The sequence below is a fragment of the Lithobates pipiens genome, unplaced genomic scaffold (assembly GCF_037356315.1).
Source record: "Lithobates pipiens isolate NorthernLeopardFrog02 unplaced genomic scaffold, aLitPip1_a1.2 Scaffold_8, whole genome shotgun sequence".
In the NCBI taxonomy this organism is placed as follows: domain Eukaryota; kingdom Metazoa; phylum Chordata; class Amphibia; order Anura; family Ranidae; genus Lithobates; species Lithobates pipiens.
The window spans coordinates 467,047,814-467,066,083 of NW_027507903.1; the positions used below are offsets into that span (position 1 = coordinate 467,047,814).

General features: G+C 39.2%; 1 protein-coding gene across 2 annotated transcripts in view; it reads left to right on the forward strand.

Moving 5' to 3' along the window:
- The window catches only part of ANO2 (anoctamin 2), a 401,884-nt gene that overhangs the window by 193,346 nt on the left and 190,268 nt on the right, over positions 1–18,270 (forward strand). For both annotated transcript variants that reach the window (XM_077468552.1, XM_077468553.1), the window contains 4 exons: positions 1,572–1,636; positions 10,830–10,964; positions 12,152–12,312; positions 18,047–18,129. In XM_077468552.1, coding sequence (XP_077324678.1) covers positions 1,572–1,636; positions 10,830–10,964; positions 12,152–12,312; positions 18,047–18,129 — 444 coding nt within the window. The remainder of the gene's footprint in view (positions 1–1,571; positions 1,637–10,829; positions 10,965–12,151; positions 12,313–18,046; positions 18,130–18,270) is intronic.

Consider the following 18,270-nt stretch of genomic DNA (forward strand, 5'->3'; position numbering starts at 1 on the left):
GTGGGCCCTAAGTAAACAAGCAAACCTTGCTTGTAATATGAGGCCCACTTTATTTTTTGTGTTGCTGTAGATTTCTGAATCAGAATGTATTGATCCCAATGCATCATGTGCCTACTAAGCAACTAGCATTTTCAAAAGCAATGGTCAGCAATGGCTGATTACATATTTCTGTCATCCCTGAATTCCTTTAAGAGACTCTGTCATGTAACAAAATACCTGTGTGATAAGGCTCTGATGGCAGTAGCAATTTGCCAAACGTAAAAGAGCCAGGCAGATTGTGAGCCTACATATCTGCATCTTCTGTCTGTTATACTGACTTTGCTGCATGCTCTTTACACAGATCAGAGATCTGGCGATATCGTCTCACTGCAGAGCAGGGAGAAAAAAAAAGCCTAATCTGTTAGTAAAAGCAGCACATATTACATATAACAGGGATATGCAGTTAGCGGACCTCCAGCTGTTGCAGAACTACAAGTCCCATAAGGCATAGCAAGACTCTGACAGCCACAAGCATGACACCCAGAGGCAGAAGAATGATGGGACTTGTAGTTTTGCAACATCTGGAGGTCTGCTAATTACATATCCCTGACATATAAGGTGGTGGTTTGGGGCCGGGCCAGGGGTGGGGTTGAGGGTGGGGCTGAAGGGGGCCTTGTCAGGTAGGCTGTTTGGGGCCCCATGATTTCTATCAACGGCCCTGATTTCAGAGCTTAGTAAATGAGCAGAAACTCTGCTGACTTACATTATCCAATCATGTGCAAGCAAAAATGCTGGGTTTTTTTTTGTTTGTTTTTTCCTTGCACGTGATTGGGTATTCTTTACAAGTTAAACTTTATCTTATTTAATAAGCTCTGGAGTGCAACTGCACTTTGCAAAGTGAAAAGTCTATTTGCCTTTACTAAATCAACCCCTGAGTCCTCAATCTGATTAGGCACAGTGCAGGAAAAGTATCGAAGGTATAATAAGCCCATGCTGTCTCTTTAAAGAGTACCTATTAGCTGCACAATGCTAACAAATAGGGGACTTGTAACCCCCCCATGTCATAGCAATACAATTAAGTAAAATAAATAGATAAACAATTAGTCCAAATAGTAATAAAATCTTATAGAAACTTAAAATTGTATTAATACGTAAACATATTCCTCAGATCCACATGTCTACTTTGTTGAGTTGATTATTACACATTAGGTATTGTCAAGAACAAAAGAGTAAGAAGAGCAATAATTCTTGGGCCGTCATTTATGGTTAACATAAAGGATTTTATTTTTTTACTTGGGTATTGTAGATTGTTGCCATTTCATGGCTGCACGCTATTTTGAAACTTGATATATTTGGTATCTAATTACTTAATGATGTGTCATTTTTTATATTTTATTTTTTTTAAATTGAGACTATATTGTATACGTGTGCACTTAAATAATGTTGTACATTTTACTGGAAATATAGATTTGATCTATTATCACTTTTTACAGAGTATTAAATATTTTTGCTCTACTGTGTTTTGGTAAGGTAGTTTGAGATAATACGTTTTTGATAATGTTTAAAATGAAACTTTTTTTCTCTAAATATAGTTGTTACACAGAGAATGGGCAAGATATGGAGCATTTTACAAATATCAACCTGTTGACCTAATAAGGTAATGTAATGCTAGCCATTTGCTATTCATTTAATAATACAAAATCTTATTGTTACCCAAATGGTATGCAGTAATTTATATAAACCTTTTATTTTATGGTAATAATTTTATTGCAGGAATATGTTTTCAAATTACAATTCATATTACAAATACATTAGGGTACAAAGTACATATAGCACTTTCCCTTTTTAATTGTACATTTGTATCATTTTTTTTATTTTTTATATTTTTAATGCATTTTTTTGCAAATTGGTAAATATTGACTTACAGTTCTAGAAAATCATTTTATCGTCAATTTAATTTTATCATTAATATAATTGTATCATTAATATAATTTTATCTGTGGTGAGAAATAGTTTGGTTACAATAAGGTAAGTATCCAATTTTAGTGAATGCTATGGGTTATGTTAATATTATATTGAAGGGAAAGGTTGGTAAAGACTAGGGTTAAGGGTTACTTAACAGTGAGAGTTTAGGTAATGTGGTGCAGAACATTTTTTTAACTTTTTTTATTGGAATGAAAGCTACAAACCAAAAATCACCACTGGAACCAAAAACCAACTCCAGCCAAAGCTTTTTATTCAGTTTTGGATAGAACGGGGAAGGGTAAGAGCCTCTGTTGGGCTTTTGATTTGCCTGCTATGTCCCTATAGGGAGATTTCCCCTCACTTCCTGTCAGGACAGGAAGTGATTGGAAATCTCTCCAAGGGAAATACCATAAAAAATGTCAGGAAAGGAAGTGATTAGAAATCTCTCCAAAGGGAATACCATCAAAATGTCAGGAAAGGAAGTGATTGGAAACCTCACATTTTTGGTAAAGCTGGGAAGGGTTAGAACTTCTAACCATGGGTTACTGCTGCCTGTGCCTTCCTGTTCTTGTGACAGCAGGTTCCCCCGATTTCTTGTATGGGCATCACAGGGACAGCAAATCCTGGAAAATATTCTCAGTAGAGTCACACACCAAAATCAAAAACATATTAATATAGGACCCTTTACAAAAGAAGCTTACAGTATTATAGCAGTAGGTATAAAGGGATAGTAAACCGTTATTTGGTGTATACAAAAATATTAAAATATCTCTAGTGAGAACCCTATATTAAAACCATATATATATTAAAAAGGAAAACGGCCACATACAAATACCTTTCAAATTTCTTATACTAAACAACATATACAGGGGAATTCAGTATAGCCCTAACAGCACTCTTCTGGTGGTAGATCCCTTAAGTATCTGTGCCTAATTAAGGCAAGTGTTTTTGCCAGCATCGGTAACATTACCAACACATTCAGCAAATTCAGATGGTTCTTACTACTGCCACTTTATGAATCTGTCACTATGGCAGTGACAAATTGGTAAAGAATTACCTCTAGTTTGCAGATTAGTAAACTGGTGGTAATGAAGACTCACTCTGAGCTGGCATGCAGAGGTGTGCCAGCTCTCAGAGTGGGCTCTGCCTATGCTGGGAAGCTGTCATGTATGTGACCGTTTTCCACACAGTGCTTTAGCCCTGGCCTCATTCAATGCAATGCTCATATTTGGGAAATGGCCTGTTGCTGGGTGGGCAAAGCCTGACTGAGATCTAGTTACCCATCAGGTCTGCTTCACTTTTGATTGACCACACATGGCAGTGGGTGGATTTGAAATCCTCTATTGGACTGAATAGCAGCTATGGATCTACCTGCTGCTGTGTGCTGCCAACCAAAAGTAACATGGACCAGATAGGGATATAGTTTCTTAGTTTTCCATTAGATTCTGTCCACACCAGTACCATCTCCTCAGCCATAAGCCTGTCGATGTGGCGAGTACAGTGCCAGGAAGAGAGGGCAGGAGTGATTGCACTTAATAAGGTGTACAATGTAAAAGCTCCTCTCCTCAGTGCAGGCGTGAACAGATTCATGTACTTGACATTCACATGCCTGCCGAAAGGGTCCTGCACGGCCCTAAAACCTTGCAGACTGTCTATTGTAATGTGATCATTCTACAATAAAGCTTTCGAATGAGACTTGATGATCAATGGTGTGCTGGAAAAAAGGTACATAGATTCATGTATCTGTCTCTGTCAGGTACATGAATTTTAAATAGCAAACATGTTATACTGTGTAATGGTTTTGCACAGAGCAGCCTGGATCCTCCTCTTCTTGGTTCCTTCTTCACTACTCTTGGTCCCTCCCTCCTTTCGAGTGACATGGGGCTGAACCGCAGACATGGAGCTGTGGCTCGGCCCCGCCCCCTCTCTCTCTCTCCAGATTTGCTAACTCACTTTGATTGACAGCAGCAGGAGCCAATGGTACCACTGCTGTGTCTCAGCCAATCAGGAGGAAGTTTCCTTGAATGACCAAGGGACTCCTGAACATCACTGGATAGAGATGGGGCTCAGGTAAGTATTAGGGGGGCTGATGCACACATAAGGCTTTTTATCTTAATGCATAGAATGAATTAAAATAAAAAAAAACTTTTGCCTTTACATCCCCTTTAATGAAAATGTTATAGTGGTAATGCAGTAGGTTGGTGTGCCCTCCCTTTATTGTTGTTCTGCAGTGTACATATATGGATACCCATATTACAGAGGGGGCAGCAAGACACATTGGCATTATACCTTTAAGCCGGTTCAGAGGATATTCCAATAAGCCTCAAAGCACATCACTTAAGAGCAAGAGGATATTTATGGAATGCTTTTGTAGTCCTGTTCTATGGTGACAGAACTGCTTTTCCAATGACACAGTATAGTGAATGAGCTTTGTCACATTAAGATAGGAAGTGTGATTCTTGCAGGATCACCAGGTTAAAATAAAGGGAATAAAAAGATTGATAAACTGAATATATATAAGAGAAAGAGAGAGCCACTGCTCCAGGCCAATCCACTAGGATAATAGCTTGATTTCCAGGTAAGGAGTCCCAGGGGCTGGCTATTGCACAAGCAATTAGATAGGAAGGGATGTGTGATGTAATTTTTACTTGAACAATAAAGGCACAAGTTACTACAGATTCCATCCGGAGTGCAGCTGTCCAGAGTTTCTTCCCTTCCTATTAAACTGAATATATACTCCATGTGTGTTCCAGGGTTTTGATCATTTCTACTCTTGTTTTTCTATCTACCAGTGTCCATCCCTTAATAAAATTTAATTTTTTGTAGGGGCTGCGCCTTCAAACCAACAAAAAAAAAAATAGTTTGTGAGACCACACAAATGCCACAACCCTTAGTTTTTAGGAACTACAGCTATTTAGGAATTTACCTTACAATGAGTCCCAACATCCAGAGCTTCCCTGGAATTACGCTCCGTTTGCCTTGCCAAAAAACATGAGAAAGATTTGCAAAAAAAAAAAAAAAAACACAGACTTTTATTTCCTTGAGCTTATGGGGACATTTCAGCAGATGCAGAGGCTACAAACCTAGCTGGGAAAAGTACCAAAACTGATTTGCATGGTTAATCATTTGGGAAGCTGGCAAGGAAACAATGACATCTGTCCTGCGGAAACATTATCCGTTGTTTCAAGAAAGATAGATAAGATCTGAAGTGGAAAGAGGCACTAGAACATTTTCGATGACAGACAAGTTGAGATCTTTAACCGCGACTCTTGATCGTGTATCATGTGATACACAGCTAATGAAAGATAGAAAGTTTAAGGAGTTAGCTCTCTCACAACAGTCTGCTACTCTATATTTTACACGTATCATTGACTTTACTAGCCATTTGGAATATCCGTTTCGTCTATCCATTGAATGGATATCGGCATGTCATGGTTACCCAATCTGCAGAATGATGATAGTTTCATGTAGCTGTTTAATACCTATACATTGTTGCTATTTAACAGATTTTCACAGAGTAATTCAGTAATGACAATTTACAAAGTGCCTGTTTAGTAGTTGTCATAAAATTAAGTCCAATTCTAGGATAATTTTCTTTAGAATGGCAGCTCTGCTATTCTCATCTCCAGTGCAGTCTCCCGAAATAGTTCAATTTTGTCAAAATAGATGTCCTCCTCATAATTAAGCCCAGAATACTGAGGACATCCTGTAAATGCTGGACCTCATGGACCTGCACCTTGAGTGGATGTCACCTCAACGTTCTGCACACACATTGATGCAAAGAGTAGCAATGACATCATGACTGGAGTCTGGAGATCCGCTCTCTGCATCATTAAAGTAGATTCAAACCCAAAAGCAAACATTTATTTATTGCAGCTTACCAATTCTAAGATGTGATGACTGCAGTAGTTTTGTTTTGTAGGTTTTTTTCTTCTATTTTAAGCTGGTGATCTAGCCAGTAAATAGTTTGTAAGTTGTTTTTCAAAAGAACAAGCTCTCTTCCAGTTGTAACAGTTTACAGAGATGAGACAAACCATTTAACACTCTTAGGGACACTTACAATGATCAGCTTTTATTCATATAAAGTGATATTAAAGGCATATTTGATTTTGTTTAAAAAAATAACAAAAATTTTTCTCTTACCTGCTCTGCGCAGTGGTTTTATACAGAGCAGCCCCTCTCTTCTCGGGTCCCTCACTGGTGCGCTCCCAAGCTGCTGCTCTATGTGTTAAGTCACACACAGCGCAGCTCAACTCATTGCTCTCTCCTCATTGGCTCACTGGCTGTGATTGACAGTAGCGGGAGCCAGCGGCTGCTGTCTCAGCCAATGGGGAGGAAGCGACCTGGGAGAGCCACTGCTCTTGTACACATTGCTCGATCAAGATGGGGTTCAGGTTAGTATTGGGGGGGGAGGGCGCTGCAGACAGAAGGTTTTATACCTTCATACATAGAATGCATGAAGGTAAAAAACCTTGTGCCTTTACAACTACTTTAAATAAAATCAAGATTAATCGCTGCACTAACACTAGTTCATAGTGTTTAAGACAAAGTCCTTGTTCAGGTAAAAAACTGGAACCACCCACGGTGTAGACAGAGACACAATTAAGTGAGCATGAAATTATCCTCCACCGAACATCTACACACCGGGCCTCTTACCAAAGAAAATGGACCACTGAATAACAGGTGGTCAAACAAGCATGATATGTCCACAGCGCCACACAAAAACACTTCAATTGGATCATAGATCGCTGGGTCCTGTAGTCTCACCAAATGGGAATTCATAGGTACATGCATAGAATACAAGAAAGCAACTCCTCATGGTGTAATATTTAAACCAGAAAACATTTATTTCTTAAAAAACCACCAGGGTGCTCACATTTTGTTAAATAAAAACTGGCAGAAGCAGCAGTCCGTCATGGATAGCACTTGTTTCCAACCACAAAGATGGCCACGATCGGCACGTTACAGCATTGTGATGTCAGACCTTCACCCTATGCAGCATTTTCTTCAAAGGAACATTATCAGGGGCGTGATCAGAGCTTGTCATATCCTCTTTATATAGGAGGGAGGACGAAATAGAAACACCCATTCCCCCTGCACTTAAAGCCTCTCTCTCATCCGCCGGAAGCGAAACCGTGCCATAACCGGATTTTAACACCACGGCTTAGACATACATGACCAGACACACCCACGACGGTCATGTTTAGGGAGACCAGATAGGAAACAGGAGAAAGAACCGGGCCAAATTGGAAACAAAGATAATAGATATATAAAATGGAAGTACTCAAAACTATCCAAAAATGGAAATAAAAATAAAATATTAATAGAATTTACAGCTTAATCAAAAACTGACTATGGAATAGTCACAATGCCGCCATCTAGTGGTCTAGTAGTACAAAAAATGTACATACATAAAAACAACATGGGAAAAAAAACAACTAAAAATACAAAAAAATGAGAAGGAGGAATAATCTAGGAATTCAGCTATTGTTGATAAAGGCATTGACATCCCATTCTATGTTTAAGCCAAATGGTCTATAAGATTTTAAACAGAAAATCCACCAGGTTCTCTGAGATCTCCCTCCTGATGTGGCTGCCTCTCCAATGAGGGTCAAACCTATCTATAGCCATAAAAGATGTACCTTTAAACTCTTATCATAGCACAATGTATGTATAGTACGTAGTATGTAGTATAATGTTTTGATAAACTATGGTTCAAAAAGCGTTTTTAAGGCTAGTTTCTAGCTTGCGAATAGTGCAATCCACATAGTGTAGGCTGCAAGGGCACGTAATCATATAAACCACATTCTTGGTCAAACAAGTGATGAAAGATCCCACAACGTATGTACAACTGGTAACATTAGAACAGAAGGAGAGGTACTTTCTTTCTGAGACAGTTATTTTGACACACCTCGCACTTTCTACACTGATAATAGCCCTTAAAATCTCAAAAAAAAACACTTGGTCTTACTGGGGGTCTAATTACATTTGGGGCTATCTGTAGTCTCAGAGGGGTTGCACCTCTACCACCTGGGTAGTTCCGGGAGCAAAGGACCTAGTATTCTATCATTTTTTAGAACATCCCAATGTTTTCTAAAAATCTTTTTGATCGAAAAATGTTGATTCAAATAGGTAGTATAAAACGAAAAGTGGGAAGAAAATTCTCCCCCTTCGTCTCTTATTTTAGGCTTTAATAAATCATCTCTTTCTCTTGAGGCGACATCAATTATGATCCAATCAATATCATTAACTGCATATCCCTTCTGTAGGAAGAGAGATTTCAGATACTCCATCTCCCTCAAATAGTTCTCCTGTAAGGAGCAATTCCTCCTCAATCTAAGGAACTGACTCATTGGGACAGACCTGAGCCAAGACTCATGATGGCAACTGTCTGTCCCTATGTAGCCATTCATAGTTACATAGTTAGTCAGGTTGAAAAAAGACACAAGTCCATCCAGTTCAACCACAAACCACATTCCTATCTGTATCCTTGAAGTATGTAGAAGTAATGAGCCTATCGTTTTGTACCCTAATTTCCAGGTCTAAAAAGTGTATAATGGAAGTACTGGCCTCATGTTGGAGAACAATGCCTCGATCATTGGTGTTAAGCTCACTAATAAAGAGATCCAATGAGGCACAGTCTCCTTCCCATAGGAGGAGGACGTCATCAATGTATCGTCCCCAGAAGATCAGCTTGTTCCTCTGTTGACCGTAGATGACGTTCTCCTCCCACTTGGCTATAAAAAGATTAGCCATACTAAGCGCAAAATTGGCACCCATCGCCACTCCCCGACCTTGCAGATAGTAGAAACCATTGAACCAAAATTAGTTTTGACTCATAGCAAAAGCAAGGAGATGGAGAAGGAACCATTGCTGCAACCCACGAATGCCCAAATCTCTCTCCAAAAAGCACTTCACAGCTTCTCTACCATGGTGATAGGAAATAATGGTGTATAAAGAGGCGACATCAGCAGTAGCCATAATATACCCTTCTTTCCAAGTGATTTGCCTTAAAATGTTAATGACCTGTGTGCTGTCTTTAAGATGGGAAGAAGTTTTGGAGACAAGAGGCTGAAAAAAATTATCTATGAAATATATAAATACTTAAAAAATACATAAAAATAAATTTTATGTATTTACATGTTCTGTACTACCTGTTTTCAAACACTAGATGGCAGCATTGCATTTATTCCATAGTCTGTTTTTGATTAAGCTCTAAAAAATATTATTAATGATGAAGTGATTTTTTTTTCCCTCTTAACGCTCCTGCCGCTAAACTCCTGTATGTGCGCATAGACTAACATGGAGGGGTGTTTAGAGGCAGAAGAAAAAAGTTAAAGGCCTGTAAAACAGGCATTTTGTTTTAGCTCAAATGTGCATGAGGCCTAAAGTGCGAGCTGGAGTTTGGCTGAAATGTATGAGTGTATTTAAATCAGCTAGTACATTTAACACCCCCGCCCCAGACTGACAATGCTGCTATCTGCTGTGCCCCCTGTTCTCCTTCATCCAGTGTGGGAGTCATACAGGAGGTGTGTTCTGGCCTGTAGGCAGATGAAGTCTACTTTTTCCATTGCAGGTGGTGCTCAATGGCAGCAGCATTCCAGAGGAAGATGACGTTGAGGGGAACAAGGTTCTTCTATGGTTTCTTGGGGAAAGATGCTGTAATGCTCCATGTGACTCTGGCAGCCAACTTGGTTCAGCATTACAGTCTATTTAAGACCCTGGCTCCTGGGCTTGGTGTGCATTTTGTGTGTGGGTAGTGTAGAGACAGGTCACCCATCTGACAGGGACAGTATAAACAGTAGGGAGAGGTTGCAGATGAGTAGGGAAAGAGCAGGGACTCACTAACCTTCCTGGAAGCCTTCCTGTTTGGGCATAGACCAGCCAGGCCACATTCTATCTATTGAGACAGATGCCGTTGAAGCATCTGAGACCTGCTGTGCACTGTTCTACTTGCAAAATTCTGTGAGTGCACACGGTCGAGTTGTCTTCCTGTCGGGGAATCGTGCTTGTTTAGACTTTTATTACAATACAGTTCTGTTACTGCATCTGGACTCTGAGTGTGTAATGCCACCGTACCACTCTGCATTTCTCCACAGGCCAGATCACCAGGCCTAAAGAAAGGAGTACAAATGCAGCTACCATAGCTAAAGATTGATAAGCTGCAAAATATTACATTTTTTGCTTTGGGTTTAAGATCTCTTTAAATTCTTCTTCATTTGTGCCCTCCTCCCAGATTTCCAGACACAGCAGCTCATAGTGCAATAGTTTCATGCAGTTGGATACACAACAAAATACATTTGTCACTAGAACAGGTGTCCCCATTGGACAATTTATTTTCTATTCCTGTTAAAGTGACAATTGTAACATGTATTCCTCATTCTATCTCATCACATCCCATTCCTTTCTTTCCCACAGACAATGGTTACCACTACAAATAGAGAGGGCGAATCTCTCAAGTAGGGACACAGAAAGCAATAAATATCAGTGTATGAGTGGGAACAGAACTTAAAATTGCATAAACTATAGTAGGTGAACAGCCCATCCCACACCTGTACCTCATGCATCTTGTGACAATTGGTGAAGAACTTACGATTACGATGATGCTCTCTAAACCATAGTGGACAGCGGATGACCAGCAGTCCAAATTGCCAATAGTAGTACTTACTGAAAATACATGTCACACTGACTTTTAGGGGACACCGGTCCCCTACATCAAAGGTAAAATATATAGGCGTATATGCTGCTGTATGCATTTACAGCTAGCATTTTGATAAATGAGCAATTTTATTTCTAATTATTAAAATTAACTATAATACAACCACACTTTTTTTTAAACAAAATGTGCTTTTCTCTGGGTCTTTAACTTGCTGTGTTCATTTCAGAAAATATTTTGGAGAAAAAATTGGACTGTATTTTGCCTGGCTTGGACTTTATACATGGCTGCTAATTCCTGCCTCTTTGGTTGGGATAATAGTCTTTCTGTATGGATGTATAACCATCGATGATGACATTCCTAGGTAAGGCTTAAAAGGAAACTTTAAATGTTTTGGATCTGTTTTCATTAGTCTATGTTCTTAGCCTGAGTTTTTGTATTTTTTATATAAAATATTATTCTTACAAATAAATATTTTGTACTGAACACACCCATTAAAATGATGTCAAATCATTTTTTTTTTTAAAAACAATAGCAAAGCAGAAGATATTTGCTTTCAGACTATGACTCTCTAATTGAAAGTCTCTGCTCAGATGTACAGAAGAACAAGGGGGTGAATCCCTCCTTCAAACAATCAGCTTCCTGTGTGTAATCTGAGCTTGAGCTATTATGTTTTCTAAACAGCAAAGATCCCCCACTCCCCCTCATCTGCTAATACCATTAGCAAATATAATTGCTTGCCCCATATTTTAATGTGTTGTCACATGTTAATGCGCTATTCTTCCTCCTCCTGATATTGTACATGGCCAGACACTATCGGTGGGTGGATTTTTCTTCCTTGTTGAGTGCCGATCCACTAAATAACAAGCCATCCCAAATCTTGAACAGCGCATACGCTAGATCCCCTCACCAGTATTCCAACAGTACAAACAAATGGCCACTGCCCCCACCTTTAACTGGCCTTTGCATCAAGGAGCACATGGAAAGGTCACAGCATGTCAAACAAACCAAAGAAAATTTCCAGCGTAACTTACCGACCAATCTGCAACTAACCAAATGACCCTGTCTAACAGTATGTGTTAAAAACAGGTGTTTAATTTGTATACATTTGCAAACAGATGCGTAAGCTTTAGAGCCACTTCACAGCACCCCAATATTATCTGCAGTCCTAACTCAAGATTTTGAGAGCCTGCACAGTGGAAGCACATGCATTATAATGGATAGGCAGATGAGCCCTGGTCGGTAAGCTGAGCTGGGAATTTTCTATGGTTTTGGCAAGGCTCTGCCCCCTGCCCTGGGCTCACAAGAAACAGAGTGTCCCAGGTTTCTGCAGCCTTTAGAATGTGACTCCACTGGAGGCAAAAAGGCTTTGAGCGCATCCTTAGTTGAAAAAAACCTATCCCTAAAATAAGGATCACAAGCCATCGTCGATGCACCTTCAGAGTTGCCTTACAAATGATAAACTGAACAATAACAAAGTCTTTATATTGCACCATACATCCCTGTGGATTTTATGTGAAAGTGACACTGGTACTCTTTGGGCTTCCACAGCAAAGAAATGTGCTACACTGACCAAACGTTCACCATGTGCCCACTATGTGACAAGGCGTGTGACTACTGGAATCTAAGCTCTGCCTGCAGTACAGCACGTGCCAGCCACTTATTTGACAACCCGGCCACTGTCTTCTTTTCTATTTTCATGGCTCTTTGGGGTAAGTAGATTCATAGATTATTAAAAAAAGTAAAAAAAAGGTAATATATAAAGTGCAAACAACACCACACAAAGGAGGATTAAGAATATGTTACTCCATCATTTTATATTCCTGATATGTGCCTGCTGCACCATGTACTTGTTATTAAAAATGATCCTATTCTCTTTGTATTTCTTCCTTTGTGTGAAATGCCTAGTGACCTGTTAGTCCTCATGCGTTTCAATTTCAAACTGACCACATCCATCTCAGCATGGTCAGTTTTCTGTCTGTGCTGGGAGAACAGCTATTCTGTTGATCAGACTTGTGCTGACAGCCATTCACTAGGAAGATCAGTGTACTACCCCCCCACCTTTTTACTTCCGTTAATGAGCTGAGAACAGAGGTTGTGTGATCACTAATAAAAAGAGAGAAAAAATAATGTTTTATATCTAAAATGTTGCCTTTCATTTTAAACGGAATGGGTTGTTTTACAAGGTAAGGGTTTACATATAATTTAATGATATAGTCTAGTACACAGGTACATAGTTGTGCTTTGTTTTTGTGTCTCTTTTTACTTACTAAAGTTCAGGGAGTGAAATTGAAAGTTCCATTTATGGCAAAATCCTTGCAGTCACCCTTTTTATACTACCAAATTTGACCTAGGCTTTAAAGGGGTCCATCAAAAACAAATATTTAGCTTATGGATGGATCGAAATGAGTTCATATACCTGCAAACTTCTAAAACTTATGACCAGGTAAAGCAGTCATGCTCAGCAGTGGAGTGCCAAACTGGTTTTAAATTATTGAGAATCTAGCCTTGAATGTGAGACCCCCTTGTAAAAGTTGGTAAGTGATGTTTGGAATCATAGAGATTTAAAAGCATTAACTGAAATGTACATATTGAGTAGGCTAACAATGTCAATGAACATCCCCTTCCCTGTGCCTACCATTCCCTTCTGGCCATACATATAACTTGGGAGTCCACGCCGACAAAGGGTAAAGTAATTAAAATAAACTATGTATAAAGTTGATTATGTTCCCTTGATGAGTCTTTTAAGGGGCCAACCTAAGCTAATATTTAGGCTTTAGGTAAATCCTAGTAAGTGTATACACCCACAAAAATGTAATATCACTCTGTGATTTAAAGTACAATTAAAGGCACCAATATGTAGGGCAATCTAAACAAGGACCAACTCTAGTAACTATGCAATGTAATAGCTTCATAGAGTTAATATAAAACTTCCCTTATCCCTAAAGCTGAGCTAAATCCTCCTTCATTTGTGTCTCACATGCTCCCCATCCCAGACACTGCAGCTCACCGTGTTAGGATTTCAGCTACAGAGGCAGTGCTGTCAGTCCAGAAAGCAATGGACCGGACTAGGTGTGGCCAGGTGTTATTTATCTATTTTATTAAAATGCTTAACCTAGGCAGTCTTACTCGAAGGCCTCGACGCGCAAAACAAAATACATTGACATTAAAAGACCTTAGGAGAACCAACATACCAGCATGACAACATAAAGAATAAAAGCCTGGGGATCTGTCCCACATTAAAATTAGGTGACTCCAAAAGCTTGTACAAAAAGTACAGTTTTAAATTCCTTTTGGAATTTCAGAAAGTCATTCTCAAGTCTCAGTTTCAGAGGCAAGGAGGCCTCCACATATTTTCTTTTTGAATTTTGGAATATTCAATATTGCCAAATTTGCTGATCTCAAGGATCGTGTAGGCACATACTTTATGGATTTTTCCTTCAGTTACTCTGGGCCACATCCATGCAATGCCTTATGAACAAGACATCCAGTTTTGATCAGAACCCATTCTTTCACAGGCAGCCAGTGCAGGGCTCTAAGAGATGGAGTGATGTGGTCACAACGACCAGCACCTGTCAGTAACCTTGCTGTAGCATTCTGAATCAATTTTTAGCTTGTAGATGGTACAAGCAGGCAAACCCAGTTACAGGGCATTTCAGTAGTTCAGTTGACTGCTGATAATGGCATTGACCATGGCGATCTTATCAGAGTCTGCGATATAGCGAGAAGTCGACCTTAGGCGTCTCAGGTAGAAATGGCATGAACTCACCACCTGATTTACCTGAGGGCGTAGATTCAACCTAATGTGTTGATTGACAAGCTATAGGCTTATGAATCATCAGTAACAATGCTGATAGCCACACCCCCTTGCAACATCTTCTCCTCCCACTGCAGTGGAAGCAGATATACAAGTGTGGCGACTCTACTCTGAGTTCAGGAGCAGCATATCATCATAGGTGGACTGGTGGATGGGCTGCACCCATAGCCAAGGCTTTTTCCAATTTTGGTTAAAGCTACATAGGCACCTCTTATCTGAATAGTCATTGTTTGTAAGGATAAATTAACCCCATAAACGGTCAGCTATTATTTTTAGAGTGCCAAGTTCATATGGAATAAGTGAACATCCATCACTGAATAGGAGACCCCTTGGTGGGTGGAGCCTGGAACTTGGGAGATCTCTCAGCCCACAGGCATCAACTGAAACATCAATATTGGGAGGTCTGACCCTTTAAGACTTTCAAGAAAGTTAAGACCGTGATCCTTTTTGTGCATCTGAAACTGAGTAGAATAAACCTCTCCAAGTCAGACACTGGATCCTTATGTAAGCCTGACTCATCTTGAATTTAAGCATCCGGTTACAATATGTTCTCTGAGCAGAATACTCTGCTTATGTTGGACATTCTGTGTGTTGATTGACACTCTCATTGTGCTGAGCAGAGCAGGGTCATCTACTCTTACCCATCGCTAGCAGACAGTGCATAGATTGCGGGGAAAATGTCATACATTATTACTCACATGTACATTTCAGGAATAGGACAATGAGCGGTCTCTGCTCCATTGATTCGGTCTAATTGGGGGAGGGGGGCGCATTTATCCTCAGTGACTTTCTTGTTCTTTGAAGAAGCAGGCAATTTGTTAAGAGGCTGCGATAATGGCTCCATGCTCATATTCCACTCTGATATCTGATTGGAAAAATTCCCTTTTCCTGTAAAAATGAAACTCTTGAGGGCTTGAGGGTATAGCTAATTGTACACTTATGTTTAACTAGAAATGGGAATTAAATAATGCCCTTTACTCCTTAAAAAATAAAGATCAGGTTTATTTATGATATTTTTCTCAACAACTCATAGGGATTAATTTACTAAAGGTAAAAAGTGCAGTTGTACTCAGCAAGTGCAGTTGCTCTAGAACTTAGTAAATTATATAACGCTTAACTTTGCAAAGAATACCCAATCACGTGCAAGGAAAATAAAAAACAGCATTTTTGTTTGTACATGATTGGATGATGGAAGCAGCAGAGCCTCTGATGATTTGGAGCAACTGCACTTTGCAAAGTGCACAGACGGTCTATTTGTCTTTAGTAAATCAACCCCATAATCTGCATGGCTGAGTCATCGTCAGAGTCTTGAGCCTCGTACACAGAGTACGAAAATTAGAAGGAGATTGACGTTTGACAGGCTGTTGTCCGAAGTTCTTACTGTTAGAACGCTCCTTTCAACAATTGTTTTCCATTTTCGGCCAACAAATGTTGGATGACAGGCTAGTAAATTTTTGTCAAATGACAGCTCCACGTCAGATTTTCGGCTGGTCTCTACACAAATCTGTCACACAAAAGTCAAATGTACAAACACTCACCAAACATGAAATTAGCACAAGGGGCCCAAGAGTAGTACGTCACTACGTTCGTGTTTGTGTCACGACAATTTGTGTAGCGTTAGTATGCCTTGTTAGTAAGACAAGGGCCCTTTTGACAAAAATCAGGCACTCGGTTGTCCAACAATCGTACCGTGTGTACGAGGCTTACAGAACAGGACCGTTGTAAATGGTGTTTCTTTTTTAATATGGAACTCATTGGAGTTGCGTTACTAAAACTGGAGAGTGCAGCTGTGGATGGTAGCCAATCAGCTTCTAACTTCAGCTTGTTCAATTAAGCTTTGACAATAAAACCTGGAAGATGATTGGTTTCTGTGCAGAGCTGCACCAGATTTTGCACTCTCCAATTTTAGTAAATGGCATGGTTTTATCTACTATATACTATTTATAGCTTTTGTGTTGACTTTCATTTTTTGCAAAAAAACTACTAAAACTGAAATAATAAATATCTTGTCACTCTACTTCAGCACTGCTCAATTCTTCTACCTTACTCAATTGTGGCTTATACATTTTAATAAATCCAGAAAACAATACATCGAAAAGTATTACATAAAAAAAATGCAAGATTACAAGTGCATTATAACATACTCATATTGCATACATATATTCATAATATTTTTCCCTAAGAACACCATGCAATCTCTTGAAATACAGTCCATTAACAATAATGCAGTCCCAAATATTATTCCAGTGCTGAAATGGTAAAAATCTGATAAAAGCAAGCTAAATCGATTAGTGATCTCTGAGTCTAACCTAGGAAAGGTTCAAATCTGCTAATATCACACATACCACTCAATTTACTGTTAGGCTTTACTCTTCTTTTGTGAAGGCCTGCAGCATCTTGATTCATGATTATGAAGCTGAACTCTGGGCATTAAAGCATTCTTTGAAATATATTCTTCAACAACCAACAGGAACATTTGTAATTTGTATTCTCCAAATGCCTTATTATCTCATGTAACAAGAGGAAGGCAAAATACAGCCAAATTGCTTTAGGGGCGAAAAATCTCCCTTCATCAGGGTTTGGCCAAGGTAGCATAAAAGGTGTCAATTGGATTCAAAGCAAAAACTCCTGGATGTACCATAAATATCTGACAGAAATATTGTGCAATTGTGCCTTGGCTCTATGGTGGAGTGATGGGAAACTATTATGTTTCATGTAAGCTTTACCTGATCTTGAGGTCACTCTTTGAAAGTGCACAAAGGTCAGCGAAGTGACTAGCATTTTCAGAAGGTCAGGAATGTCAGCTGAATGTGTTTTGAGGAAGGAGTAAAGAGGGGTAGGAGTCATTCCCTTTAAGGGGTTACTGCTGTAGGAGGAGTCATTGCACTGGGTATAAACGTCAGTTTGAGCTACTGAGTTCTGTAAATAATATTTTTTTCAGCAGGCGGTAATGAGAAACTGGAAAACACACTAAAAGGATCCAAAAATCCACCTGCTAGCTCAAAAGAAGAAAAACAATTATTATTAAGCAATATTTCATATATACCTGAGCAACCAGTCGAAATTCCCTATGTGGGCGGCACTGTCGGCTGCCTCCCACCAGATCCTTTGATTGAAAAATCTAAGGAGTCAGGCAGAAATTTGTCCACTGAACAGCAGCTGCATCTCATTGGATCCGGTATTCTGACAGGTGCCCGCTGTGGCTGTCAAAATACAATAGCTGCACAGGAAGATTCCTCATCTTGAATCCAAGGCTGGTTGAAAGTAATCTATTTGTGTTTACTCAGCTTAAGACTTGCATTGGAGAAAAATCAGTAAAGCGCAAACCACTGTGTAGCAAGGCAAACTAGTAGAGCCTAAATGTTTATTGAGAAAACATGGCTGCCTCCACATACCTGTGCAATTACAAATATAAAAATTAGACATAAAAACTAATTTTTTTTTTAAACAAACAATTAAATCATTATTTTACATCAAGCTGCTCTCTTATACTTTTATATCTGACTATATTATTATAAAGACTATACATCCCCCTAGATATGAACTATACAGTAGATAATGAACAATCTTGTCTCTTTCTTTCTGTCCATGTTGGCTTCATTTTAACTGTTATTCCTTCTGACTTCCAGCTACCTTATTTCTTGAACACTGGAAACGATTGCAAATGAGGTTAAGCTACTTTTGGGACCTAACAGGCTTGGAAGAAGAAGAAGTAAGTCTTTCATATTTATACATTAAAAAAAATGTATAAAAAATGCTTAATTAAAATTAAAAGACAGATACTGACAACCTGGCACCAGCACTGCAGAATGTGCTGTAAAATCCTAAACTGCTCCCTGAACATTAGTGATTT